At 39.8% G+C, this 11,507-nt stretch overlaps 1 protein-coding gene across 2 annotated transcripts in view; it reads left to right on the forward strand.

Annotated features, from left to right (window-relative positions):
* The window catches only part of FZD3 (frizzled class receptor 3), a 64,179-nt gene that overhangs the window by 47,786 nt on the left and 4,886 nt on the right, over positions 1–11,507 (forward strand). For both annotated transcript variants that reach the window (XM_069805503.1, XM_069805504.1), the window contains 2 exons: positions 8,595–8,743; positions 10,649–10,882. In XM_069805503.1, coding sequence (XP_069661604.1) covers positions 8,595–8,743; positions 10,649–10,882 — 383 coding nt within the window. The remainder of the gene's footprint in view (positions 1–8,594; positions 8,744–10,648; positions 10,883–11,507) is intronic.

Genomic DNA, 11,507 nt, shown 5'->3' on the forward strand with positions numbered 1-11,507 from the left:
TTGCTTTAATTTTCACTCTGGGTATATAGCAACTTGGGAGTTATTAAGTAAGTCTGGAGAATAGTTAGTAATGCTTTTTCATAATTGTTCTAACAATTTAATTGTTTTAATGTGAGCCAATGGGCAAAGTTAATGCATGGTGCTTTCATGCTCCTGCGGCTGAGGAGAGCGCAACTGAAAGCAAGAAACAATGAGCATCCGTGTTCTCACATGATAGCGCAGAGCTGCGCCTTTGGAAATCCCGGAGTCTGAATGATCGTATTTATTCGCTTGGAATAGTCTGGATATCTCCTGAGCCATGTGGCTTTTGGTATTTAGAGCCAGAGAAGTTTCCTTTTGTTTCTTTTGGATGCAGGGAAGTCTCCTGATCCTGTTGACACTGTTTCACACAGACAAGCTGTTCTGAAGCTCCCGAAGTATGTGTTGGCTTTGTCATTATCTCTTAAATGAGGGCTAAATCAGGTTAGCCATTACCTTTTTTTCGGGTGTTTATAGTTTCTCAATTCTTCAGCTTGTGCAGCCTAGTAGCCAGACTAGTGGCACGGATTTGCTTGTTGGATAACAGTAAAACAAGCAAGTTGCAAGATTTTAATAACTTGAAAAAAGTATTTTATTTTACAGTGACAAATGCTACAACATTTTACTGGGAAACGAGCAGTGTGAGTATAATATTCTAAGTCTCAAAGCAATGACAGTGATGGAATTGGTTATGAAAATGAGACTGTTGGATCAGATTCCCTTTGGTCTTTCCCCCACTTCTCCCATTTTCAACAAAAGGATGGGTTAATTTGAATTTCATTGCTTTTTATCCTTAGGGAAATATCAAATGATCAGCGTTGTTGTGGAACTGTGCCCCAAAGGAAGGGGACAGGTGTTGTGTTTGTGCTTTCACTTCACACAGGCAGCAAGCTCATTAATTTGCGATTTTAGTGGGAAGAGGCCACCGGTCTCTGTCACTAAAAAGCAACCGTGATTGATCATTCAGGGGCAGAAGGGGAAAATATTCAGAAATTAGTTATATAAGCATCTTAAATTAACAGTGTGCCTACAAAGAAGCATTGTTTTTCCCTGGAGGAATGCTGAAATTGATGTTTTTAACCTCCTCTCTGAACACCTGCCACTGTGTGTTTCAGTAGGGAAACAATGCATTCAAACCAATGTCTTTTTGTATTCACTGAGGAAAGTACATTTCTGTTTGATGATCTGCACCAAGCCAGCTGCTACACCAACCCAGCAGATAGGAGGAAAAAACCGGGTTACAGAAATCTTGCTATCGCATATGCAATCTTTGTATCTGACAGAACTTGTTTGTTGGTCTTCATTAGGTGAAACATCAGTGCCCGTGCTGCTTGCGAGACGTGTCTGAACAGAATAGAGCGGAGTGTAGAGTGCACAACCCAAACCCCTGCGTCTACATCTTGTTGCCTATTTTTTCTTGTTAGCTGAATACCACTGAAGGCCTAGAGCTGCACAGCAAGACAAATTCAGTTCAGGGACTTAGATCTGTGCAATCTAGCATTCACACGGGTGTCTGCATGAAGCCTGTCAAGGCTTTCCAGTCACATCTTCGTATGTGGCTGCCTTTGCAGCAGGTCCAACTCAGTGTGCAAGGAATGGGCTGTCATTCAAGAATGATGCTAACTGATGTGTGCTGGCTTTGCTAAATTCCCAAGCTCTCATGTTGCTAGAGTGCACAAACCCCTCTTGCATCTCCAGGAAAGAGATCGGGTATGAAGGAAAATGGAGAATCACCATCAGTGTTACCTTTCCTCTAGGAGAGGTTTTCATCTTGAAGGACATCACTACTGGCTGCCTCTGGTCTCCGTTTCCTTGACACTGTCTGCCCTCACAGAAAGGCAGCTCCTGATGCTCAGAGCAGACCAGCATGCTTGTAAGACAGGCTTTTATCTAGAAAGAAAGGTATTATCACAGGTTTTTGAGGCCCAGAGGAGATCTGCAGCGTCTCTAGATTTGAGTCAGTGGCTTGCCAATATGTAAGAGGTATTTTGAAAGCCTTTGATACATGATGATGAGGGGAGCGCTGAGGTTAACAGACGTAAAGAAGGGTCTGGCAATGGTGCCAAGTGGGAAACAGAAGAAATTACTGAATTAAATTACTTAGTAGATGTTCACAGTTATTGTTTCAGCTGATAATGTGAGTGTAGCAGGCCTAAACTGTAGTAGTAGTTCTAAGAGGGTTTTTTCCTCATTGGCTGCATCTGCAGTGGAACTCAATCTCTAATATTAAAGGGGTTGCTTTTCTAATGGGATTCATGCTTCTCCATCTGTGCTGTAAAAGTAATAGTATTTGAGAGCTGTTATTTTATAGCTGACACAGTGTTCGCCCTGTACTTTTAGATGCACATTGGGACTTTTTATTAGCATTTCACAACTTGGATTACTTGCAGAACAAAACTGAAAGTTGAAGTGAATGCTCATACAGAACTAATTTCAAGAGAAATTGCTGTAATGTATAATCTGTGGTTAACACTAAAGTCCTAAAATAGACAACTAAGGTGAGCTGGATGGTGCTGCAGTTGCAGAGGGTATTTTGTGATCAAGTACCCCTTTAGACCCCCACTTTGAAAGCTGAATATCTAAAACTCCTTCAGTGTTTAAACCACTGGGGGAGGGCATGAGGATGTCCCACGTCTGTACAGGAGGGGTAGAGGGATGTTGCATGTTACTATATGAAAATTATTGCAGTACATCAATAACATGTTGTAACCCAAAACTGTAACAAAGAGTACCTTCACATACCTTGCTAAAATACTCTTAAGTCTTTAACTGTAGCTTCAGAAGCTACATACCATGCGCTTATCAAAGCTCAAACATTACTAGGCTGTATTTCTAAGGCACTTTTTTTCTTGTGCCACTAAGAGTGTGCTTTTTATGATATTTATCAGTCTATCTCCCAAGTAAATTACAACATAATAACTATTAGCAGTGCTTTGCTTGCATTGTAATTCTATAAAAGAAGAGGAAATTCTGCATAGAGAGTTCACATTAGTGATATTTACTCCTTGTTCTTACAGTATTTGTTATGTGTAGCTGTATGGAGCTCAGCATAAGTCAGCAGCTGTGAAGGATTTTGTAGAAAAATAAGAGGTGAAAATACATTTTAAATTCTTAGTAACTGCATTTTAGTTTCTTTTCCTCCTTTCAGTTATGTCAATAGTTTAGCTTTCAGGGATGTTTCTTAAATAAACTTTGATATTTGTAGTAAACAGCAACAGTGGTGTAAGTTCACCCAGTTTGTTGTTGTTCTCATAAAAGAACTGCCACATTTTCATTCAAAACTTCTTACTCTAGAGAGATTTTCTCCAAGAATACAATTGTAAAAGAAAAACTTGTCTTCGTGTTCTTGCCATCTATCGATTTCCAAATTGTATATTCCATCACACTTTGATTTTAGTACTTTTAAAATTGCAACTGTTTTTCACTCAAAGTTGAAATATTTCTGTTAGAAAGAACAATAAATACATACTCTTTCTTTAGATGTTTCCCAATATCCTCATTTTTAAGGAAGTATATAGACCCAATTAATGCTTAAAGAAGTTTGCATTTGTTTAAGCTCAAACATATTTGCTTATATTCTGAATTTTTAAAAACAAAGATGGAAAGTGCATCAGGTGACCTTATTATATAAGCATGGATGGCATCAGAGACCTGAGTGTCTCATTTGTCGGTTAATCAGTCTGCCCATTTTTTTTCATTTCTGTTATACCCCAAATTTGGGTGACTTCTTTCTTGTCTCAAATTTGCAAAAGGCTTTCTGCACAGAATCAGACAGAGCTGAGCTAACGGGCTGGAGAAGAGGAGAAAATTATAATCTCTACAGACATGGGAGGATGGTCTTCCACAGCATCTAGGACCACATTATATATTCCCTGCATCATCATCTGTCTCCAAGAATATAAATAGAAACTGGGATTCTTTTCCATTTTTCACTGTCATCTTCAAAGGTGGTTGCACACATAGATGTCTCATGGTTTTAAAGAAGTCTGGAATTTAGTGAAGCGTTGTGTCTCCTCTTTTAGTCATTCAATTGAGACAAGTTGTAAAAATGAAGATGCTGATTATTTTAGAAGTGTGGACAGGGTTACAGCAGCAGCTTTTTGTCTAAGTACTCCCCCAGGAAATTATTGAGGTTTCATGTGTTGGAGTTGGATACTTCTGGAAGAGCTTGGGTCCTGCACAATGAATTTGTTGAGAAAAGGAAGAGCAAGTGATTTTGTGGTGCTGGAATTGCTGCTATTGTTGCTTCAGCCGATCCATACTTGCCTCAGTAGTCCTAGTTACATGGATTTTCTCAGCAAGAGGCATAAATAGTAATAGGCAAGCTGAGCTTTCAAAGCTGAGGATATATAAAAAATGGTTTTAAAATAGCAGAAGTGCTACTGAAACAGTTTCAACATTATACTCACTGCCAGTGGGGATTTACTATAAATAAGGGCCCTTATTTCTAGAACTATCAATGCTGCGGTTGTGCAGCAAAGCAGATCACATTAGCAGATGCTTTTGGAAAATGTTTTGCATTTGAGTAAAGTGGTGTGTGAAGTTTGGATATTCCAGGTCAAATTATAATTTCATGTATTATGAATATATCTAACCACGTTAAAGTCTGCAATACTTTGTTAAGTTGTACGTTTTATTCTTCCTAAATAGACAGGCAGTATAGCAAAAGAGAAAATCTCCGGGATTTAAGTTTTGAGGGTGAACAGGAGTGAGCTTTTCCGTAGTTTTACTGCTTTTTAAAACTGTGCAACCTGTTCTCTGCCCTAATGAAAGAAAATGGCAGCGTTTTGGGCTTGGAGTTACATGAGTGCCATGCTTCTGGGAAATGGGCTTGGAGGCTTTGGGTTTAAACACCTGGTATTTTCACTTTTATAAGCCTGAAATAGTAATTTAAGTTTCATTTTTCCTGTGTTAATTATTATAAGTGTCTCATAATCTGCAGATATGTGTTTAAAACAGGTGCAGTCACTTTAGTATTAATGATCAGTGAGTCTAATATGTTACTACTTGAATTGCTTGCTTTGCGCAAAGAGGCTATTTTCAAGAAATATATGTAATGATGTTTAATAACTTGCTTTGCCAAAGAGTAGGATGTTCTTCCTTTCACCTGAAAGTATTTATTGTATATATTTATTTTAATTTTTGCTTGGAATTATTTATAGCACCCAGCATGAATATGTTGAGCCAGAAGTTTTGCTGTCAAGTGATTTACTGTAGTATCTTCATGGAAGTAATATAATTTACTTAGTGCAATAGGGATTTGTAATATATTCAGTATGGGCAACAGTACACATCACAGCACCTGATTTCTGTTGGCTTGAGCATAAAACAGTATGACTCAGTCAATAAAATAAAGATGTCCTGTAGTACAGTGAGCAACTGAGAGCTGTAGCACTAGAACTGTTGTTTTATTCTTAATGCAAGAATCAAAATTAAATTCCCTTCAGGCTGGTAGTTATGCCAGGGGAGACTTGGCCCAGCAGACGAGCATTATATGTAAATATAAAAATTTACCTGAATATTACCTTCATTAAGAAACGATGAATTTCACCATTTATTCCACTTAATGCCACATTTGCACATTATGAAATGAGATAATAAGGTTAATTTTTGAGAGCTTAATTTTGTTGGATACTTTTTTATTGGGTAATTGTTAATTTTTTTTTTTCTTGAGTGGAATCTCACAGGTTGACTACAAAACCACCTGGAAAGCCTTCAGACTCATTTTCCATGGTTAAATGGTTGCAAGCATAGGAAGGTCCATAGTGTTGTCAAAGACCTTTCAGCATCAGTGTTTTTCCTGGGGCAGAGATTGATGGAAAGCATACTAAGCAGTACTGAGGAAAGAATTGACATGGGGAGAGCCTTGATCCCACTTCATATGAAGATGAACTCTAGCAGGCATCTTATAATAATGCTCGTTATATTTCTACATTTAATTGAAAGATGGGCATGTAGCTACCAAAGACCAATATTGATGCCCTGAATTCTTGTCATGTTCTAGCCTGCCACAGTTGCACTGTGTGATTTTGGGCAAGACACTTAAATTCTCATTTTCCAGCTACAATGGTGATATTATTAAGAAATGTGTAATAATACAAAGTATTAAAACCATGATTGCTGTATTTTCACTGGTCCATATAGAAGCTCTGCTGCCCCTCAGCATTATGTGGTTGGAGAATCATGGGGCATGAGCCTACTTCTGGCAAATCATCTTGACACAGTGACTACATTGAATTGGATTTTCAGTTTGGGAATAAAAATGGTTCTTGATGTTGTTTTAGGAGATCACATATGTGTTTCTACATTAATATAGGCTCATAGGGTCAGAGGGAAGCTCTGACCGTCACTGTCAACATCTTTCGTAGACTGGTAATACTAAACCTTAAAAGATGCCCATCTCCACAATTCTTGTTTGAACCAAAAATCTTGCTCCGGTAAGGATGGCAACTCTTCATGGCTGATGCAGCCATATTTCTTTCCTATTGCTTAGCTTAAATACTCCTAGGTGGGTTTTTTTCCCATGTTTCAGTGTTTAAATATTTCATGTTACATAACAAATATTTTTTTTTTCACACCTTTGAGTCTTTATAGGCCAGACAAGCTTCTTGCAAGAGAGGCTGGCTGTTCCCTGTCATCCTACTAGCTCTTCTCTATACCCCTCTGCTTTCCAGGAAGATGAATTTAAACTGAATTCCCAGAACTGTACAAAGTATTTCAGTCTCACTCTTAGCTTACAGAGCAATGTTCCCCTGGCTTGAAACAGCTTGTTTGGTATTTTCTTCTGTTTTAAACAGGCCGGTAGATATCCAGATCACTTTCTTAAGTCTAATGGTTTTTATCAGCTGTGTCGCCATCAGTCCCAAAGCTGTTCCTGCAGGTACTCCTTGTTGGAAAGAGACCTAATTTCATGAGCATCTCTCCATGATTAAACAGCCCCAAACCCTCCTGCCATACTAATCCTTGAGCCATCTGTGGATCTTTGTTATCCTATTATGTACCTACTTTATTTCTGTTGGGATCAGCAGAATTTAACGGAAGGTCATTCGAATTTCCACTTGTTTAAACATCTTTCCCAGCCTTACCATTACACATCCTAAAGCCATTCTAGTGAGAACCTCATACTGTCAATGTGTCACGATATGAGACAATCACTGATGTCTTCCCCTCACCTGTCAAGTTACTTTTCTGCCTCTATGTCCGCCGCTTTGAGCTGTGCTCCTCTTGGGCAGAAGATCCTTCTGCTCTGGATCTGCTCTGGTTGAAGGCCTGTCAGTCCTTACCAAGGAGTCCCCAGCTACAGGATCTCCTTCCCTCCCTTCTGGTCCGCCTTCTGCTTGTGCCATCACGTCTGCCGTCCTTTCATGTCATCTGCTTATCAGTCTCATTCTCTCTTGCTCCCTGCCTGGCTTAATTTTCTTTCTCTGCTTACAGGACTACCCGTTCTTCTCCTTTATTGTGCCATCTCTGTTCATAGTCCTCATCCCCCATTACCATAAAAATTTTCAAGGTGTTTTGCAGACCCATTCCTTTAGACTCAGCCTTGCAGTGGTCAGTTTTATTGTCTTCCCTGGTTGTTGACTGTGTTGAGTATTTTGATTGATCCCTCATTTAGGTTTTCTGACCAGCTCTCCCTCAGCTGTGATGAAAAGCAGGGAACCTCTTCCTATACCCCAAGTTGTTTAATGGCCAGTGGATGTTTGAGATCTAGTGTACCTTCCATGGTCACAGTGTAAGTGATAGTGTCACACAAATGCTTACAGAGAACTTAATTACACCAGAATAAGTTAGTTCCTTTCCTTTACAGCCTTCATGTAAGAAGACGGTGGTATCTTTCAGACTTGCACTTGAAGTTCTCTGTCCTTGAAGATTCTGTTTTTGAGCTGGGTTATCGATTCAAGAGAGTGCCTGGATGCCTCTTTAAAACTACCTTACAGACCTTCCTGGAAATAATATCTTTGTATCTTCTCTGCATCTTTTCCAAACAAACCCTTTGTATACCAAAATGTTTGCAAAAACAGACCTCATGAGCTTTTTCAAGTTCAGTTGATGGCCCTGAAGAAATGGGGAGAGGTAGGGGTTTTGCCAGGTTGGTAAGAATCAGGCAGTCATACCTTGCGATGCCTCAAATTCCTGTGGGAGGGAGACTATGGGTATAACCCTCCACTGAAGGCTAAGGAATAAAGGATCAGCGTTGAACATCTCATGAAGCATTTCATTGGGATTTTTCCCAACAGCAAATGTAGCACCTAGTTTTATATACGTTAATTCCATCAAAAAATCGAGTCTTTATAATCTGTAGACTAGAAAATACTTTACAGTTATTCAGGACACAGACAAAAGATGAGAAATAGAAATAAAGGCCAAGACCTCACAGCAGTTGAATCTTTTGTTTTACTCAACAGTGGGCTGTACAACACACTCAGTCATGCTCTCTAGAGCCACGAAACAAAGGAACCCTGTTGATGTTTACTTTGGCTCAAAGCAGAGACAGTTATTTTAAATGAGTTAATAAATGGAGTAGTGAACTATGATGGGTTGTATAATCTTCGCTTCTCTTTTTTTTTTCTCTCTAGGTCACTCAGATGAGTCGTCCAGATTTGATTCTCTTTCTCATGAAATATCTCATGGCTTTGGTCGTTGGGATACCCTCTGTCTTCTGGGTTGGAAGCAAAAAGACCTGTTTTGAGTGGGCTAGCTTCTTCCACGGACGCAGGAAAAAAGAGTGCGTATTGATATCTAATAGATAAACTGGTTGAGTACTGGCAAATAATCTCCTCTTCCGTTGTAGTCCTGGAAGAGTGTTTTGGTTAGTTTTTCACAGAGGCAAAGACAGGAATAGATAGGGGCAGTTTTCTTAGAAATCTCTCACTATCCAAAATGGAGCAAGGAAGAACAAGACAAGCAACAGCTCAAACCCCCCTTGAAAAACTGTTGCTTATTTTTCCATAATTATTCTTTGGTCCCAGAATTAAATCTACATTGCTCCATCTGTTTTCAAAATACTTTTTAACAAGAATTAGATTTCAGTTGAATACTACAGCTTCTCTGCCATTTACCGAGAGGTGGAGTTGGAATTTTTTATTTCTAAACATGCTTATCTAGTCAACTGAATCAGACCTTTAAATTGAAATTAAATGTCAGTTCTTTTCACCATGATTGCAGTTAAAAGCAATTGTCTCTGCGTTTAATCTTCCCTTACGCATTAGTGCCAAAGCACAGGTTGACAAAATGACAATAAGAATGTCGTATAGCTTCCGTAAGGTTGAAATTAATTTAGGCTAAGGTATGGCATAAATTTAGAGACAATCTATATGATTTTGTAATAGCTATGAATAGCTATTTTCATAATCGTGAATACTGTCTTTCAAGCAGACATTTCAAAATAGATCGACATCTGCAGCAAGCCTTTAAGTGACTATTCCATGACGTTGACTTGTCCATCCTTAGCAGAACTGGCCTTCTGCTGAGATTAAAGTAAAATTACCTTCTCTAAAGTTGGAGTAAATTTTTCTTTGTGCAAAAGATAACCTACTAAGATATGCATGGGGTTAACAACAACGTAATATGATTTTAATATATGTACATAGATTTAGATAGGATTTACATAGAGGTGACGTACTGGTTTGGTGGCTAGAGGACAGGGATAGAGTTAATGAAGGCAGAGGAAGCTGTTTTACAGGACCAGCTATCTCCGGGAGAGCTGGGCGGCTCCTGGAAGTGCATCCTCTCTCCTGGTGCAGCCAGGCAGGAGAGGAGCTCCCACGCACTGCAGCGTCTGGCTGGAGCCAGATTCCTTTGCCGGCCCCATTCATTGAGCAGTAAGAGGCAGAGCCGATACAAACCTCCCTCCTAAGGTAGCCTGCATCCTCCGTGAGCAAGAAAATTATGAGGAGGAGCTGGCCAGGCGGAAGAAACAGAACATGAAAGAATAATATAGAGAATGGGAGGGGAAGAAAAGGCCTCCCCACAAAAAAAAGATTAAAACAAAAAAAAAGGGAATGTAGAGGATGTGATAGCACCTCCTTTCATCACACTATGGTAGAGCGGTCAAGTGTGTGCCCCTCTGCCAGCCCTTTCCAGCAAGGGATTTCAGCAAACAGAGAAGCTATGAGACTGTAACCACTGATCTAAGGGCTACAGACCAGTTGCTTATGCATTATTGTGTATGTTGTATTTCCTCTGGTGTTCTCCTCCTGCTGCCACTTTTAATCCAGATTTTAAATGCTCAGTTGAGTGAGGAAGCGCCTTCCCGTGTTCCCTGAGAGGCAGTTCCTTGGGTAATCTGAGCTTGCTGAGTCACAGCGCTATCCCAAGGATTTCTCCTGCAATGATATTCACAAACTAAGGCCATAAGCAAATACACTGCAATTATTCCACATGTCTAGGCTAGAGGATCAGATACAGGGAGTGGGAAGGATTCAAGAATATGAACTTTGCTAAAATAGCCAAATGTAGGGGTGCTTCAAAATTTGGCAAATAGGGACGTTATAATGTAAATAGATGGTCTTATTTGCCAAGCTGTAATATATGTCTGTTCTGTTTGTAAAATAGTTACGGTGCGGTTACTGCAATCACTTTTATATTGCAGTCATTAACGTTAACTGTTCAAATTGCATGTCTGGTTCAGAGTTGTAAATGAGAGTCGTCAGGTGCTGCAAGAGCCAGACTTTGCTCAGTCTCTTCTGAGAGATCCCAATACTCCCATTATCCGAAAGTCAAGAGGCACTTCGACCCAGGGCACCTCGACTCACGCCTCCTCTACCCAGCTGGCAATGATGGACGACCAAAGGAGCAAGGCAGGCAGTGTCCACAGCAAAGTGAGCAGCTACCATGGCAGCCTGCACCGATCGCGTGACGGCCGGTACGTTTCTTCTCTTTAAAATCTTGTGGAAAATTGGACAAGCCTCTGCTAGCCAGACGTTTGGCTATCATGTTGCTAAAACTAGAAGTTCTGCTAATATTTACTTGTTCTGATTGCATCTCTTCTCCCTGTTAGTGTCTGGATTGGAAAGAGAAAAAAATACCCTGGTATTTTCAGAGTCTACACTAGTCTTCATGAATTACACAGCGTGAATGTGTTCGGTGCTGGTTTTCCTGCAAAGGCAGTGTGATCTGTGTTACATCATCTCAGTGCATGGGAAAACGGATCTGACCTAAAGTCAGCTCAGTATTTTTATGGCTGCTTTTGTCTGTGTGTAAATTGATTTTGTTTCTGTAAATAGTCCTAGCCCTGCTGAAGTAAACAGTAATAAAAGTTACCCACTCTAACTTGAGGTGTAGTTAAGGTTTATAACATAATTTATTGTCAAGTATTTTACTCACCTAATTATCAATACTATACATAGCGCTGTAGTAAGAACCAAGCTGCATAAGGAGTTGAAACAATTTGCCTGGGGCTGTATAAGCTGAATGACTGAGCTAAACAGAGAACGACTTTTTTCACAAAAGCAGAGGGTTTGTGTGCATGCGTGTGCACATGCACCGAG

This window comes from Haliaeetus albicilla, chromosome 18 (genome assembly GCF_947461875.1).
Source record: "Haliaeetus albicilla chromosome 18, bHalAlb1.1, whole genome shotgun sequence".
NCBI classification, from domain to species: domain Eukaryota; kingdom Metazoa; phylum Chordata; class Aves; order Accipitriformes; family Accipitridae; genus Haliaeetus; species Haliaeetus albicilla.